Source organism: Siphateles boraxobius, unplaced genomic scaffold, assembly GCF_051911475.1.
Source record: "Siphateles boraxobius isolate OS27281-9 unplaced genomic scaffold, OSU_SipBor_1 25, whole genome shotgun sequence".
NCBI classification, from domain to species: Eukaryota; Metazoa; Chordata; class Actinopteri; order Cypriniformes; family Leuciscidae; genus Siphateles; species Siphateles boraxobius.
Window position 1 is genome coordinate 24,949,827 of NW_027508866.1, and position 18,960 is coordinate 24,968,786.

An 18,960-nucleotide genomic window follows, 5' to 3' on the forward strand; every position below is an offset into this window, starting at 1 on the left:
GACGTCAAGGCCGCTTTAGGCCCTCCTCTTATTTGAACCTATTCACAACCTCTCTGTCAAAATGCGTGTACAAGAAGGACACAAGAGTTTTGCTAGTCCTGGGTTCAGTCATGGGCGATAATCAGTTACAGAGCCGTTTCTCTGTGACTGTGATCTTTCTCAACGAGAGCGACATAAAGAGAGATCAACATCAGGAACTAACGCTTCACGCGCACAAACAGCTGGACGATGACGTCTCTCTCACCATTATTGACGGTAAACAAAACACTTCAATTTAAGGTGTCTGTGTTACAGTGTAATTATACATCTTAGTACTGAAAATAGTAATGAACTAACGTTACATAGGGTTAGGTTTAGGGTAAGGGTTTGGTTTATCTTTAGCTGCTTGTAATTATGAATAAGGCTGTTATTTCTATAGGAAATACATGCTGTTAGCCTAACGTAGCCTGTCTTCTCGGTGTTTCGGAAGCTAAGGTACTAAAGTCTGATATTGAAGTCAAAAGAGATTTCAATATAAACTCAAGTAACGTTAGACTATTTATCATAAAATTCTTCCCAATCCATGTTCTGGAGGTATACACATTAATAACATGTCTTCGACTTGTATGTAGAGTAGTTTTGTGGTAACAATTTATTTGACAGTGCTCTTATTCCACGTTATGTAGTAGTTACTGTAGTAATAACTTCAAATTTTGCATAATTACATGCAACTAAACCCTTAACCCATAGTAAAAACACTAATAAAATGTTTTTATTAAGCAGATTCTGAAATGACTAGGCTATATAACTTACGTATGCATGACATACTTGGAAAGCATTACAACCTGGTGTTTTCTTTTTTTTTAACATACATAGAAATGAATGAAGAAAAATTATACAAATAACAATAACAACAATTAACCTTCCCAAATTATACAAATGGGGGGGGGGGGGGGGGGGGGGGGGTAACAATATTCATCAGGTACATGTTAATTAATATTAATCACTTATTTTAATAACAATCATTTTTTAAACTCTCTTTGTGAACTCAGTAGATTCTATTTGCTGAAAAATATTTATAAAAGGAGATCTCATTCGTAATTGTGCATCACTATGCTCTTTTCAGTTAATTGTTTTTCCGTATTTTTTCCAATTTTTTTTTCAAGTATCATGTTATGCCAATAGGCCTATCTGCTCCTGTTTAAAAAATATGAGGAGTAAAGGAAGTGAAGAACCACATGGAAGAATTTACACTGTAAATAACGTCATACCAAATAATTTCTGGCTCTTTGTAGCGTCTTGTTTATTGGTTAAAGGACAAGTGAAGAGTCTTTATTCAGGTGTGCCACACATTTCCCGGGTCTCATTGTGTGGTCCTGCCGCACGGACAGATCTCTGGGACTTACTGTGCACACACACACACACACACACACACACACACACACACACACACACACACACACACACACACACACACACACACACACACACACACAGACACACACCATGAGCCGCTCCGGATGGCCTGCACTGGACTCTGTTTTCTTGGACACGGTACACTGGCCCTGGACGCCTGCGCTTTCTGCCTCCCGACACACAACATCAGATAGCGGCTTCTCTCTGGATCATGTCTCCCTCACAGAGCAGGACATACACATTTCTGATGCCAGCTTCTGGCTGACACATATGTCTTACTTTCTTCTGCACTGAAGGAGATGTTTAGCAAAATGTTTTTGGTGAGCATTTGGTGAAATGAAATGAAAATTATCCCATAATTTACGCACCCTCATGCCATCCTAGATGTATATGACTTTTTTTTCTCAGCTGAACTCAATCAGAGTTATATAAAAAATATCCTGGCTCATCCCAGCTTTACAATGGGAGTTTTTGAAGCCCAAAAAAGCACATCCATCCATCATAAAAGTAATCCACACGACTCCTGTGGGTTAATAAAGGCCTGTAGTGAAGTGAAGCCATACGTTTGTGTAAGAAAAATATTCATATTTTTAACTTTATAAACTATAATCACGGGCTTCCGGTAACGGCCGTACGCGAGTCTAGTTCCAGCGGAAGAGTGACCTCTGCAAGTGATTACATGATTATACACGTAGTTATGTTACGATGAAACACTTAAATTTTATGTAAAAGAGGTATGTGATTTTTCGAACATCTCCTTTTGTATTCCATGGAAGTCATATGGGAATGACATGAGCGTGACTGATGACAAAATTTTGGGGTGTCCTAATCCTTTCATATTTTTTTTTATCAGCATTCATATACCTCATTCATTTACCCTGTTTATTGTTATGCTTTCAGATGCTGGGGTCTGTGTTTTTAAGTTTTCGATCACGAGGGAGACCGAGTGTTGTCGGGTGGCCAGCCGCTCATTCCTCGTCACACTGGGCTGTTTCAGCCTCCTCATGCGCTTCAACACTCAGTCAGGTCAGTTATCTACTCTTTCATCACTCTTTATCTCATATTTAAGTAAGACATCTGCGGCTGCCTGATCAGTCTTCCATAAGTGACAGAAATGTATTGATGTCATGCAACATTAATGCCCTTTAGAAGCCAAATGTTACTTAGGGCATCAAACCTGTTCCAGTCTCGTAGCATGAATGATTCTTTATTGCTTTTCAGTCTTATTTCTTCAATATTTTTCTAGTATTACTAATTCAAGATCAAAATATGGAATTGTTTTGTCTTTTTCCTCTGAGAAGCATTACGTTTTTCCAGCACATCTGTTGTACATTTGTGTTTAACGGCTCATGGAGGAGATTTTGGATAAATCCATTGGTAACTGAATCAAACATGATAGAAATATCACTAAATTGCAAACCCTGTGGAGACACTCTCAACATCACATGTATTAAATACAGACTTATAAACTGGATATGGATGTGTATGTTTGTGAATATATATAAGTGCTGTCAAAAAAAATATTAATCACACTTTTTTCTGTAATTAATCATGTTTAATTGCATGTAACAGAAATGTTTATTATATTTTTATATTGTAATAATTTCACATTAAATCTCCAAATTCATGTAGAAACTACATAAAGATAGTATATTTTAAATATTTTTTTAATGGCATCTTTTTACTGAGTACTATGATTTTTTTTACTACCATGATTTTATCAATTTCTAGGGATGAAATGAGTAAATATAACTATTACTAATACCTTACAGTCTAATTGAAAGCCATCATCAGCCAAAGTTTTCACTGACCACCAGTGCTTTAAGATTTTCAGGTATGGCTCTAACAGTAATATTAAAGGAAAAAATATAAAAACTGAATAAAGTACTCAAATGTAAAATAACGCTGTAAGTTAAATATAGATTAATCCTTGTTAAAGCTACAAAAGTTATTCAGTCAAGAGCAGTGAGTGATTTTCTATTGTTCTCTGATCAACATTAATCGCAGCAGGTTTATTAGGCTAATGCACATAGATCTTTATAAGATCTGATGCACATGACACCGATCTGACACACATATGAAGCTCTCTCAACTTTTTAACTCATTTAGGAATGTGATAACCAGGATACTCGCCAATAATGGGAATTTGACATCATTTTTTTGTCTGTTCAAGTTTGAAAGAGAACTCAAATCGCTACTGGCGCGCTGTCTGAGAAGCGTCTTTCATGTGTGTCGAGTGTGTATATATAGAGCCGCTTCACAGACACGCGCCAGTATCAATTTGAGTTGTCTTTTCTGTCTCAACCATAGACTGTATAAAACAATGGACATTGTGTCTGTGACGTCACGCATAGGTTTCTGAAGAGCATTTTTGAAGCCCAAAGTGGGCAGAGTCAGCTGTTGCCATCTTGTCCGCGCATCACTCTCTGATAAACGAAAATTGCCAGCGGGGCGGATTAGCTGAGGTGACGTGAAGCTAACAAACAGCAGACAAACGGCTAGTAGTGACATCAGCAGCAATCCACCTGTCACTCAAGTGGCCACGCCCTTAATTATGCACAACTTTAAGGCTTAATATAATTTAAACGGACGAGTTATAAAAATGGGGGTTTATGGGTTTGACTCTCTTTTGCATCCAGTCTCTAGCCGCCAGTCGATGAATTGCAGTTTAAGTCACTTCCGTTGGTTTCACGAGAGAGACCAGAAGGTTGGCACTTCGTCTTAACGTGCTTAAATGGTTTAAAAGCATTTGAATGAATGATTATATAATGTGACACCAATGAATGGCAGGAAAAAAACTAATGCTGCGTTGATTGCGTTAATATTTTGTAACAGAAAATAACTAATTACAGCTCCAATATTTATATGTACTTTAACCTAAAATCTGTAAAAAAAAAAAAAAAGTCCATGTAATTGAATATAATATCTAGCAAAGATTTATATAATAACATTTAGCATCCAGAACAAATGTTTCAACCTTTAATCTCTTTAATTTTGGCAGTGCCTCTAAATACTGTAATATGATATACTATATACTGATGATACACTGATACTGATAATAACAGTTAACTATAATTTTCATCAAGGTTAATGTAGGTTTTTACATATAAGTACAAATTTTTTAACATTTCAAGTTAACCCTTAAATGCGTGAATGTTTCGCCAATCATTATTACGTATTCGGGTCTTTAGCGACCCGGATATATATCTCTACCTGTCGTGATAATATAAAACTCTCCTGATATTAGAGTAACAATTACAGAAGAATAAAATAAAGCATATTTTGTTACCCTTTGGAGCTTGGAAGGGCTCAGTTTGAGCAGATGTTTTATATCATCATCACTGTCTTCCTCAGAGCTAATTTCCCCAGTATATTCAACATCTGGCTCATATCCGCGATCCCAAACATATTCTCAAAACAGTAATTTTCAACATCTTCAAAATCAAAAGTTAGATCGCTGACAGCTTCTTCACCAGATCCAACATCAAGTGACAGTCATATTTGATCACATTCAGTATTGGTAAATCGTTTTTGCTGATGATACTTCCTATTCTTTTGTTTTCTGCCTGCGGTAACTATGATTGAAACATCACTTCATCATTGCCACCTTGTGGAATAAAGGTGAATTGCACTTATTCAGGCATCAAACATTCAATTACTGTTGTGCAGAAAAAATATACTTACAGTATTACCTCTGGCCGTGAAGAACGAACTGACCACGATCTTTACTTGCTGAAAAGTCTAAACTATCAATCTGATGACGAGAAGGACTCTAGTATCGTGTGAAACAGGCTTTTCAAGTCAAGTCACCTTTATTTATATAGCGCTTTTATAATAAAGATTGTTTCAAAGCAGCTTTACAGTGATAATAGGAAAATAAGGCAACAAAGTTTGTTTCCAGAAGAAAATAGCATCATAGTCCAGCTTAAGTAAGTTCAGTGATGTTTGATTTTTGTTGTAAAAAAAGTTATTTAGTTAATTTATATATAAAGCCGCTCTGGAGAAAACCGTGATGTCATCTTCCAGCTCAGTTCAGTTCTCTTACAATATTGTCAATTCAGGCAGATCAATATTATTGTTGAATATTAAATTAAATTTTAAATTTAATGTCCCCAACTAAGCAAGCCAATGGCAACAAATGTGAAAAAGGCATCAGTCGACTTCAAGAAAGTTTTGATCATGTGGATCATTAAGAGGACTGAGAAATATGATACTGATGTATCAGAATAATAACTACCATAGTCCATTACTGCTTTGGTTGTGTTATTACATGATAGTGAAGGAGTGTGTTTTGCTCAGAGTTTCAGGGCTTCCACAGACTGCTGAGCTCGTGGACGGACCTCAGGACAGATCCGTCTGTGTTTCAGCAGAGGACCGATGAATCCTCTGCACTGCAGTACTTCCAGGTAAAGTAGACAATTACCCCATGCAAACCTATAACTTTATTCAGTTGCCTTGTATGTGATCAGTGTTCATGATTTACCTCTCTGAGACATTTTCAGTTTTCTCTCAGTTTTATGGCTGTCTGTCCCAGCAGCAGAACATGCTTCAGGATTACCTCAGGACTGCAACGTACCAAAAAGCCATTTTGCTCAATGATGTCGACTTCAAAGATAAAGTATGTGTTGTCAACTAGTTTCATCAAACTTTATCCTGCTAGTCTTTAAAGGTGTACTCAGTATTTGTTTTACTTTATGCTTCGTTGGCCAATGTGGCAATGTTTTTGGACTTGTGCTGAAACCTGTTACTAGGGGTTGACAATATGACCAAAATCTTTTTTCATTAATTTTATTTCACAGTAATAATATACATCACAATATAGTTATTTTATTTTTTGTCATTAAAAATAAGAACCAAGGAGCAAATTACAAACACTAGGACAAGAACAACATACACACTGATTCTTATTAAAGCTACCAAAGTTATTCAGTCAAGAACAGTGAGAGATTTCCTCTTTTTCTTTTGCTGTTTGATTGACAATAATGAGCAGCAGGAATATTAGGCGGCTCCTGCGTTTATAATCACTTAGGGTGTGTTCACACTTGGCAGGTTTGGTCCAATTAAAATGTTCGAAACGTGGCCCGGTTCACATGAAAAATTGATCATGTGAAAGCCGTCATGTGGACCTGAGAGATCTGAGTTCGGTTACTCTGAAACTGTGGCGCGATTCACATGAATGTGAAAGCAACTCGGACTCGGTGCACAATTGTTCAGGAAGTAAAGTAACTGCGTATGTGGAAACCAGACCAAAGCTGTGAGTGAGCGCCGGGAACAATCACGCTCGAACCGAAGCAAACGTGCCCAGTGTGAAAGTGCCTTAAGTGTGAACGCTGCCATCCGAACCCTGAGACTTTATTCATTAATCTAGACCCCTGAAAAGATGGGTCTCGATCTGTCCAAACGAACTCTGCTGCGGTTCGACTGAAATGTGAACGCAACACGGACCAAAGACATCTAAACGAACCAAAAACAGGACATGATGTCACAAGATGCGACCCTAAGAAGGACAGAATGCTCAATCATACCTGTTTTTTCTCATTGTAGTCGCAATGTTTATTCCATTTTGTGCAGAAGTTCTTAGTTTGTGTGTAAAGGAGGGATTCCTGCCGCTGTTTTGACTCCTTATCTCATTTTATAAGCTCTTCATGAGTTCTTAGCAGGTCAAAATACCGTCATATGTAGCTACGCACATGCAACAAGCACATTTAGCCCTGAACGCAGCATTGTTTTGGATGTTTGGTAAGTTCAGTTGCAAAATATACGTCATAAAATCATTTTTTTGTTTTGTATCTTTAGGTTTGGTGTTAAAAATGACAGTGTGAACACTAAGCGAACCAGTACTTACTTATTGGTGGGTTGTGAATTTTTGACAGTCGTAGCAGAGTTTGACAACTTGTTATGTTCTGCTTGAAAGCTGTGGAGTGGTCATGGGTATTCAAGCCATAGATATATGATAGGCCATAGAACTTTGAAAAACCACACACTTAATATCACATACATCTGTTAATGCACTGCATTGAGTATGTCAGATGGCTTGAACCTACTATCAAAAACAACAGTGATTGGACTTTTGTGCATCCTGATGCCCCGTGATGATTAATGATCCCTATTAAATCAGAACCAGTCAATACAGTCCAGAACTTTTTTTTCTTTATTTTTTTTTTTTTTTTTTTTAAATTTATTAACACTAATCCTGGCTTAATCTAAGCCCTGTCTGTGAAACCGGCCTGAGTGTACCAACCAAGTGAACCGAATTACAAGTGTGAACACACCCTTAAGATATAACCAACTATGTTCACATGCATACTCTCCACAACAGATTTTTTTTTTGACATATTTGTGTGTATTTATTTTGACCGTTTAAATTCCATATTAAGCTGTGAAAAAGAACTAAATAAAGTCCTCACAGCTTTCTGTGTCCATGGCCATATGTGTCGGACAGCCCTCGATTAGCCCATAGAGTTACTATAATGAATTATTGTGATTTAATTTCTTTATCAATCAGTAACTTTAAATGGTACACTGCATGGATTTATTTACATACCACGATATAAACGATTTAGCAAAATCTTTGACGAAAGACACTTATATAGTTGCTCCGATATTGTCATATCACCTGTTACCAGATACAGCATCACACAAACAAGGGTGTTCAACTGATTTCTTCGTAGAAACACCCTATTTATATACCTCAGTGTCCTGCTCATAGACAACAGTAGAATATGGAAATTATTTCTTATTTCTCACACTGATTAAGTAGCAACACCGATGTCACGGGTTTGATTCCAACACACATACTGATTAAAAATAATACAATTAATTAAAATAAAATTTACTGAGTGCACCATTAAGATTTCTAAACATAAAAGTCTTAGTATACTGTGTTGATAATTTTCTTTGGCACCAAACCATTTTCCTCAGATGTGTTCTGATGGTGTGCACTGCATCTGTTATAGGTGGTTCTTGATGTGGGCTGCGGGACAGGGATATTGTCCTTCTTCGCCGTCCAGGCCGGGGCGAAGAGAGTTTACGCGGTGGAGGCCAGCTCTGTGGCCAAATATGCAGAAGTACACGCAAACTATTTATGATTTACCCTCCACTCTCATTTCAGACCCATACGAGTTTCTTCTGGAGCACAAAAGATGCTTTGCATGTTCAGCAGAAATTTCACACCGCTGTTTTCCATGCAGTTCAAATGTCTAAGAAGTCTCTGTGACACATGCACTATATTTCAGGTCTTCTTGAGTCACATGATATCTTTGTGTGAGGAACAGGCTGAAATATGATTCTTGTGCTTAAAATCTTTTCTTACACTGTAGCTCTCATATTTCATTCTCACTTCTGCATATTCAAATGTTGGCTTTGAGGCGCACAAAACAATGGCATTTGACAACATTAATATGTGACAGGTCTTGATTTGAATATACACAATGCAAATGAGATTTGAGTGTTTTTCTGAAAGGGAATTTTTAGGTTTGGCTTGAATTTGGGCTTTATTTTGACCTTTAGACTTGGATCATAGCACACGGATACTTCTATACTTTAATGTCCTTTCTTACAGCATACATTTCCATAGACTTTATTGTAAGAATGAAATCAAGACAAACTTTTATTTTGTGGGTGAATTAACCACTTAATCATAACATTGGGAAATCTGATCAATTTTTAATTGCATTGTATTGTGCTTTACGGTTAAAGGAAATGTCCATGAACTTAACAGAAAATTACCAGTAACTTTCTGTTTGTCTATGGTTTTTTTTTTTCTTACAGTGTGGCAATAAAAGCAAATCATATATTTCCACTAGTCAAGCTATCACAAAGAGCTTTTAAGGTGTAGTGAGGACATATGTATTTCTTGGCCAACTGTTGGATGTGCTAGGAGGATAAATCACTTATCACTATCTATGTTTGTCACACCCCTTTGGCCTGAAGTTCGGGGCTATGGGTTTTGTGGAAAAATACCCAGGCCGAGCCAACTTTTCTGGCACATTTTCACAGGACAACACCTTCAGAAGGATCTTTCCTGCGTGTCAGGAATGCATGACATTATGGCTGCTAAATGACTTGAGGACAGATTTGGCCCGGAAACTTGCATAGTGGGAAAGGACACATGTTTTCATGGATAAAGACTGCTTTCTTAACCGACAAGCTTAGTACTAATAGCTCACTTTTTCACATTTAATGGAAAGGTCTTGTTACTCTTTGTAGAATACAACCATATGTGTTTGTGTTTCTAATGACACATCTGATTTATACAACCAATGATCCAAATATAAAACAGAGCCTTTAACTCTTAATCTCGAAATGGTTTCCGTTTTTTAGAAAAGAGATTACGGATGCATTTTTGTGTTATTTTGCAAGGGTGATAATCAAACCCATATTTTAACTTGCCTCAATGCTTAAAGTGTAAGGAATTTTCCATTTAAAGTCCATTTTTAGTGGAGCTGTTAAATCCGCATAAAACGGAAGTTGCAGTAGTCTTTTCTTCCCTATTGTGACGTATATCTGTGAAACGCTTCTGGAACAAGATCAAATGTGGGCGGGGCTTGATTTTGTCCATGAGGAATTATTGGATAATTGTGGTCTGCGATTGGTGGATCTCATGTGATTGACAGGTTATTGCCCCGCCCTCGTCATCAGAGAAGAGAAGAGATGGGCTGCAAGAGGGAGGGGAAGTTAATTCAAGATTAAGATTAAGATTTGATTGACAATATTATGAGGCACGTGAATAAAAAAAAAAAGATGTGTCCGGATAAATCATTTATGATAAATACTGCAATATTCCATAAGAATTGTCCATTATAATTTCATGGTGACTTTAAAGTCAATATATTTCAAATGTACTAAATTGCAACATCATTACAAATGTGTAATTACAAATATATTTAAATACATGACATTCAGTTTTTAATTACATCAAAGTATATTTTAGTTTAACATTGCAATTAACAAAATGAAATGCAAAAACTAATATATCTTTACAACTGGACAGCTACCAGCGATCATTTAACACAATCTTGTGGTTATACTTTCAAAATAGTGTGTATGTTAACGTTTATTATTGTGCAAGAAATAGTATTCCATTATAAGTGCATCACTAGAAGTGATTTTTGTTCGTTTTTACTAACTGAGGAACGAGACAAAAGATGCTGATGGAGCTTAATCTGTTTTGTCATTCTTATCTCTTCAGATTCTAGTGAAAAGCAATAGCTTGTCTGACAAAATCACGGTTTTGTCGGGAAAGATCGAGGAAGTGTCCTGCCCGGAGAAGGTGGATGTGATCATCTCAGAGCCCATTGGCTACATGCTCCTCAACGAGAGGATGCTGGAGAGCTTTCTACACGCCAAATACTGGTTAAAACCCAAAGGTCTGTACATCGCAAACAACAAGTGCAACAATAAACGCCACTACACGCTAATTTATATATGTCATGTGTTCAAATGTGATGGTTTATTTAAGATCAAGTACTTGTCAATGCTATATTGGGTTTTATTGTTGGTGTCATTGTACTCAAAGTCAACATAAGAGTCTCAGGACATGTCTAGATTACAAACCAAAAATGTTTTTGCAGCAGCAAATGTAAAACCACAAAGAACAATGGCTAATTTTATTAATTGGGAAAATCTTCTTCTTTGACTGTCCAGGAATGATGTTCCCTACGCAGAGTGACATTCACCTGGCTCCTTTCACTGACGAACAACTGTACATGGAGCATCATGCCCGCACCAACTTCTGGTAATGCCATCTTTTGCTTACAATCTACCTGCAAAAACCTGCAATTTACATTTATAGTGGGACATCCTCTGGGATGTAGGAAATGTGTTTTTGAAGGGCTTTTTCTTCAGTTTTCTTCCCTGTGCATTGGATTGAAGAGAACTACCAGTCTCGTAATGCAGTAGTTCACAGAGAAAATGAAAATCCGGTCATCATTTAGGATGTGTGCACACTTGGCATGTTGGGTTGGATTAAAACGAACTCTGGTGCGATTGCTCTGTTAGTGCGGATCATTTAAATAAGTGTGAACGCAACCATTTGAACAACCGGATCGAGACGCTGAAAAGATGGGTCTTGCTCCACTTCCACACAAAATTTAGTGCGGTTCAACTGAAATATGAACGCAACATGGTCCAAAGACGTCTAAACCAACCAAAACCGGGACGTGATGGGACCCTAAAAAGCACAAAATGTTCTGGTGTATATGTTTTTTCTCGTTATAAGCTGCGTTTCCATTACCCTTCAAATTGTTACATTACCCGCAAATTTAAATTGCACTAAGCTGACAACTAAATGTTATTTTTTTCCAGACCAAACGAACCAAGCAAACTGAACTACAAGTGTGAACACACACAGGGTTGCTTTCACACTAGCGCTTTTGTTGCTCCCCCAGGTTTGATTGACATAAGAGTTTGGTTCGTTTGGATGATGCGAACACACCCGTGAACCGTACCCCAGTCCACGTAAAAACAGTGGTGGTACGGTACTACGGTTCGCTGCTGATATGAACGCAATCATACTAAATCACAGAAGTGAACCGCTGTTGATGACGTATGATTGGATAAAACTGTGTTTGTGTGTGTCTCACTCACTTTGCAGACAAGCGTGACGGACGCACTGCAAGCAGACAGAATTTATTTCTCATTTCTGCTCGCCTTCAGCACAAATCGGTAAAACGTTATGTGATGATTCTTTGAAAACAAAACCAAAGTTTCAAAAACCAAAGTAAAAGTGTGGTGAGCAACACTATGCATTTTGCCACCTTCTCCTGCATCGTCATTACCAACTAACAACAGGGGTAAACGACTACTGTTTTGATGATGCAAACGCACCATGGTTTTGACACAAATAATTTAATGAGACCACAATACAGCGGTTTGGGCATTTGAACCAAGTGTGAAAGCACCCTTACTCAAGTGTGGCTATTTGCAGTTCAGAGTAATGGGCAAGCCGAAAGGTCTTGGCGGGGTAGGCCTAGTGTTAGGGGTTAGTTTCATTACTCCGACCATTATCCCAGTCTCCCCTTATTCACCCTCATAACATTACAAACCTGTTTACCTTCATGTCTTCTGTACAACACAAAATGAGAAATTCTGAAGACTGCTCTTCACTGTTTCCCATGCAAATACAATGAATGGAGACTCTGAAAAAGCCACTTGTATGTTATAAGTGGTTCATACGGCTAATGCACTATATTCCATGTCATCTGAGGCCATATTATTGCTCTGTTTGAGAAACCGAAATGTAATGTTTTATTCACTTCATGGATAAGTCAGTGAGTTGAGAACCGGGCCAGCCAGATCCGTTTCATTGGTAAACCTTAACATAACACGTGCAAGGATACCAGAAAGAGATTATTTACACAAAGCAGCTCCACCCACGATATCTGTAAATCAGAAGACAAATTAGCATGATTATAGTTATTTGTAGTATTTCACAATATCACTGTTTTTCCTGTATTTGTGATCAAATAAATGCAGTCTTGGTGAGCATAAGACTTCTTTCAGAAAAGTAAGATCCTTCTTTCACATAGTTGAGGGTCAAATGTTGATAACGCATAACCATAAGTTCATCCACCTAAAAAAGCACTACCTCAAACATATGATAAACATAATGATTTTGACTTTACAGCTCCAAAGTTAACAGTTTTTGCATTTAATCCCTTCTTTCAATCCCTGTTTTGCTCCATTGCACATGCACTGTATTACTGTAAACATTTGATGAACCAAAATTATTATTTTCTGTGGATGGAAATTATTACACAAATGGTGTTGAGAAAACTTAGCTTGTATAGAATCTATAACTTTTCTTCAATAGTATACATGAGCAAACCACTCTCAACCCTACAGTCATACACTGCATGTTTACAGCCTCATCCATGATGGTTTATTTTGCATTGGCCCACAGGGGGTTGTGGTTTGCTAGCATCGTCCCACCGCCCACGCAGTTCTTGCAACGTGCCGTGACCGAGCCGAAGCCAGCAGCTTCCCGGCGCTGTAAAACGCTGTGGTTCAGTCCAACCCAGACTCATGTTTCATCGTTCTCTTCTCTCTGCCTGTGCTATTCAACCAGACCAACTGTGAGGAGTTTCATATGTGTGGTGTGACCATACTTCACAACTACTGAAGGAGTGGCATACTTCAGACAATGAAATCATTGTCTCACACTGATTTTTTACAGATAATATAATATAACCAAGTGTCATGTCAAGTTTAACACCTATTGTTACGTTAGAGCAGAAATTTGGCTCGTGCTTTGCAGTGGGTACGTGCTGAAATGTTCATCTGAAGGGCTTTAAAGGGGTCATGAACTGCATTCTTTTATTATTTTAAAATGTTTCCTGTGGTGCACTTTTAATGTTATTATGATTTTTACATCTAAAATTGTCATAATTTAGAAATAATCTGATTTGAACGCTCTGTTTTTGTCTCTGTGAGACTTCATTGTAAACCCCCACTGCTGTGGTTGGCTAGCATGCATATTAAATATTAAAATGTTGTAAAATATAAAAATTGCTTATTAAATAGCTAGTATTACATGTGGAACCCTCTCTAAAATTTTAAGCACGTTTTTACTAAGGCTGCACTCGACTAAAGATTTTTCTAGTCGACTAGTAGTTAATTTAAGCCATTACTCGACTAATCTCGCATTTATATTAATAAGCCATGAATCATAATAATGCACCTTTAATTGCCTATGTAAAAAAACGTATAGCGTCATCAGCGCACAGATTTAAATATAAAGTCTGCTACAGCGCACCAGAAAACGTAATGATTATGAATGTGTTGTGAAAAAAAAAACAGAATGAGACTCATTTATTGTTCATGTTTTCTGTGTTTTCGACTGCAGAGATTAAGTCGACGATGCTGACTCGTCATCATCTCCGCAGTAGTGGACGCCCCTATATGCACGTTTCATACGGATTCTACATAATCTGAGAATATTTATGTTCAATCAAATGTAAAAATGTCAAGCTTTCTATAGATGTATTTCTCATGTCTGTGAGGCAAGTATACGCTTAGTTCTGGATCATTAATGTGATGCGCTCAAGTTCGAATCAACAGAAAGCGCCATTATTTTACAAAAACACTATGTTTTGTGAGTTTACAAAAATAAAAGTAGACCCGTTACAGTTTGCATTACTTTTATCTGTATGACCAAAAATGAGAGAGAATTTTAAGTTAAATACAAGTGATGAACTTCCGCCTGTATTTGCACCTAATAATAACGCATATTTTTCTAGGTTAGCATTAGAGCGAGCGGATGTATAAAGTGCTACTACTTACATGTTTCAAGTGATAAGCCATATTTGAGGCCGATAAATGATAGGCGAATGCTTGGATTTCCTGCCGTTAACGATCTGTCCGTTACAGCCTGCGACGTGATTTCGCCACTTTTTTTTTTTTTTCTGCGCGACTAACGGTTAGTCGACTATTAGGGGGCAGCCCTAGTTTGTACTATTACAGCTCTCAAGGTTAACTAATCATGAAAAGTGTTTATTATAGCATTATATTTATCGTGGCATGAAAGTTGCAGTGATGAGCATGTAGCCGATCACAGACATGCTGAGCGCATGAATGCAGTGATCTCATCATCACAACTCGATTTCTGCACTGTCACGAATGCTTTAACAATAACTAACAGAGCAAACCATGGTGCATATACGATGTGAATACAGTAAGACATTCATTGTGCAGTGTAGACTGCGTCATTGATTATAACAGGAGCTTTGGCGAGAGTCCAGAACTCAGTCAATGATTAACTAGCGCTGTTTGATTGACAGCTCCAGCGATTGTAAAGGGAGCTTTCTATATATAATTTAATCACTTTAAATAACAGATTATTTTCATCCTACTAAAAGAACAAAATGTAGTTGACTATTTAGTCACTGGTTTGATTTACTGACACAAACAGCTGTAAATGATGTTAAGTTCTGACTGTACATGAATCATTTATCAGAAATCACTGTTCACTGATGAATTTGGTTAGACACGTACACATAATCAGTTGTAATTTGATTTTAATTCAGGAATCAGAGGGGTTTCTATGGCGTGAACTTGAGCGGCCTTCATTCTTCTGCGTTGGATGAGTTCTTCAGACAGCCAATAGTCGTGAGTCCATGTTTGTCACATATATCCAGATGTAAAGCTTTCATGAATCTGGATCTCAGATTACTTCATAATGTTGTCATTATGTCGGTGCATTTCAGGACACATTTGATGTGCAGATTCTCATGGCCAGGTCTGTGAAATACTCAATCAACTTTCTGGAGGCAAAAGAGGAAGATTTACATCGGTAAAATTGAAAGCATGCACACATTTTACTTTTAATTTTACAGGTTTTAATTTGTAAGTCAGTGTGCGTCACTGTAAATTTATTTGCCATTTTCAGGGCATTATCAAATGCCAATGATAAGTGCAACCTTTCGTGTCAATAGATAAAAGTGACAAAATGTCACCTCTGTTTGGTAGCTGTTCTAGCAAATATGCTTTTTCTGGAGAGTCGTGGTTGATTTCAGGTTAGAAAAACTTATGGTGTGATTGTGTCACTAAACTTGTCTTGTTTGCTTAGAGAATAATGCCAATAAAAAAGACAATACAAGGATACAGCCTTGCCGTTTGACATCCTTACCATCAAACTTAAATGTACTATGCATTTCTGGAGAACAATCATTTTCCACCAGCGTGGTTTTGAGATGATTTGTGCAAATTTAGGGACAATCTGTTAAAAAACATGAAGGATGCATTTGAAAAAGTACGTTTCAAAAATGTTATGAAAACCTAGAGCATTGTCTTAATATTTGTAGCTTATGTAATTTACAGGTTGGAAATCCCATTTGTCTTCAAACTGCTGCAGTCAGGGCTCATTCATGGACTTGCTTTTTGGTTCGATGTGGCCTTTGTTGGTTCAAGGTGAGAATCTAAAATACGAGAGGAAAAGATTCTGAGGATGACATGCTTGAAAGTATTAATAATTATGTTATTTTCTCCTTTTGTACAGAATGACAGTATGGCTGTCCACTGCTCCTAATGAACCTTTGACTCACTGGTATCAGGTGCGCTGTCTTCTGCAAACCCCCCTGTTTGCCAAAATAGGACAGACATTATCTGGACAAGTTCAACTAATAGCCAACAGGAGGTACGCCTAACTTTGTTATATGACTAGCGCCCATTTCACACAGAGATTCCGGAAAATACACGGATAATGTGTCTCGGGATCATTTGATTTTGGTTCATTCACACTGCCAGGGATTTTCCGGAATCTGTGTGTGCGTTCACACACATCCCGTAAAGACAAGTGACGTCAGGATGTGATGTATAACGTACGCATCAAAAACATGTGCACTAACGCATCACGTACCCGTTCCACAAAGCTGGCAAACGCTCTCAGCTTCAGCGTGGATAGTGAGGAGCTCCTGGTCTCTGCTTCATTCCAGTTAGCAGAATTTTTTTCGTTCTTTCTTTGTTGATGACGAACACAAACTTTCTTCTAAGAGCAACAGAGTCGCGCAATGGCACGATCACTACGACACACCCCTTACGGCATTGGTCCTGGAATTTGTTCACACAGGGCGCGTTCCGGGACTGATCCCGGCAATTTCATTGGCCCCCATCCCGGCATCGATCCCAGAATGTGTTGGCGTTCACATAGAAGGCACTCTAGCAATTTTACGGCAATTTCCCGGGATCAACGCGCTGTGTGAAAGGGGCTTTGGGAAGCATAACATTTCTGGGTCTGGAACATGGAAGCAAAATATAGCAGGGTAGAATAGAATAGAATTGGGCATGGGAATTATATAAGGGGAAAATGTTTAATCACAAATGTTTTATATTGCAGCATTTTCAAAGTAATCCCCCCTTTTTGTATTTGCTTACATACTAATTTGATTTGTTAATGTCTAAACCTTTAGAGACAGGATTCAGGAACGTCCACAACTGGACTATATACAGATTGGTGGTATATAACTCTGAAACAACAGTTTATCTAACTGCAAACGTCTTCTTTTATAGACAAAGCTATGACATTCACATCACTGCTGTGGTCGATCAGTCTGGATTTAAATCTGGGAACACACTGGATTTAAAAAATCCTTTTTTCCGGTAAGCACTACAGAAAAACGGCAAAAGAAAAGTTAGTCTTAGTCATCCCAGTTAAATAGAATTTGGAAACTGCTGTTTATTTCCACTTTCTGCAATGATTTGGGGGGGACCTGAAGAATTCAACAGTAAAGCGTGTAAACACTCAACACACGAGGCATGTGATAAGCTTTCTAATTCTGCTAAGAATTCTTCAGAAATCTTGGGCCCCTTTTACATCTGGCATTAACATCCTGATAGTGTTATTTTATGGTGGATTTGAAATAATCCAAAAACAAAAAAAATCATCAATCAATAATTTTTTTTCTACATATAAATCAACAGCTGTGTTTGTCTTTAGTCCTGTGTTAGTGACCTTATAGTCCCTGAAAGAACCAACAAACACTAGTCAGTGGCGCAATTAACCCCATACCAAACATTTGCAATCCAGTTAGTAAACCAAGTTGAGGGTTTTAGCATTAAGCAGCAATCATTAAAAATAAATAAAATCCAATGAGGGTAAATCTGGCTCCAAATTAACTTGTGCAGAAAACGTTTTGGTTACTTATGTTGCACACTGATAAAAATGAGATTACATAAACATAATGATGACATTATATGATAAAAAAAAAGTGTGATGACAACCTGATATTTGCAGCTTTTCCATGTTCATTGTAATTCTGCTAATTAAGATGATGCCTTTATGAATTATGTGAAGTGTTATTATTTTATATAATAACTACAATTTGGGCTTGTATTTAAGATGAAAAGCAAAAGTAAATGTGATCTGTCTCTCTTGTGTTTTACAGTTACGCCTGAATCATCACTCTTAAGACTGCAGGTCTATCACTCAACATTGCAAAAATAACAAAAAACAACGATATTATTGCCCATATTAAAGTCACAGATCTGAATCTAATGAACCCTTTTGAAAAATCCAGCATAAGGGATGATGTGGGAGTGCTGGTGGAGAAGCTACATGACTATGCAGGTTCACCAGCACTAACCAGCATAAACCAGTCTGGACCAACATGGAATTCATTCATGCTGGTTTATGCTGGATTTTTCAGTTGGGAAGGTTCTGTGTGATATCATGATTTGTGATATATGTTAATAAAAACAAGGTGACTGAATGAAATTGCTTTATTTTCATACCCATCATCTTTAATTAATTGGCTATACATTACAACGATAGTTCACACAAAATGTAGGCTTTTATTCACATGTAATCATTGATCAACAATATTTGCATGTGCTTTAATCCTGACATCTATTGCTTGATGAACATCCAAATATGCTTATCACAGAGATGTGCGAATTAAGTCTGTTTAAAACATTTTCAATTGAATGACTGAAATTAAATAAAATGGTTTTGGAGAAAATGACAAGAATATTTTTAGCTACAAAGTTTTAGCTATATCGCTAATCAAACACACTTGAAAAATTGAACCAAAGTCTTCCGAATATTTGAAGATTACATGCAGGTGTGACTTT

At 37.3% G+C, this 18,960-nt stretch overlaps 1 protein-coding gene across 2 annotated transcripts; it reads left to right on the forward strand.

The window, feature by feature from the left end:
* Nucleotides 1–6: 6 nt before the first annotated feature.
* On the forward strand, nt 7–18,604 carry carm1l (coactivator-associated arginine methyltransferase 1, like). Of its 2 annotated transcripts, XM_077243280.1 has the most exons (13): nt 7–255; nt 2,296–2,421; nt 5,695–5,801; nt 5,909–6,013; nt 8,352–8,462; nt 10,586–10,763; nt 11,041–11,131; nt 15,420–15,501; nt 15,600–15,685; nt 16,213–16,302; nt 16,391–16,528; nt 17,401–17,490; nt 18,276–18,604. In XM_077243280.1, exons 1-13 carry the CDS (start codon nt 111–113, stop codon nt 18,283–18,285), a joined length of 1,359 nt encoding a protein of 452 aa, XP_077099395.1. In that variant the 5' UTR covers nt 7–110; the 3' UTR covers nt 18,286–18,604. The 2 variants fall into 2 exon arrangements, with proteins under 2 accessions (XP_077099395.1, XP_077099396.1); XM_077243281.1 differs by lacking the exon at nt 18,276–18,604 and having other exon boundaries at nt 17,401–17,494.
* The last annotated feature ends 356 nt before the right edge of the window (nt 18,605–18,960 follow it).

Excerpts from the sequence above, each read along its gene's own strand:
- carm1l (XM_077243280.1), top strand. The coding sequence starts at position 111 with ATGGGCGATAATCAGTTACAGAGCCGTTTCTCTGTGACTGTGATCTTT. Across the intron at positions 256-2,295 it reads CTCTCTCACCATTATTGACG|ATGCTGGGGTCTGTGTTTTT; the intron begins GTAAACAAAACA and ends TTATGCTTTCAG. Across the intron at positions 5,802-5,908 it reads CTGCACTGCAGTACTTCCAG|TTTTATGGCTGTCTGTCCCA; the intron begins GTAAAGTAGACA and ends GTTTTCTCTCAG.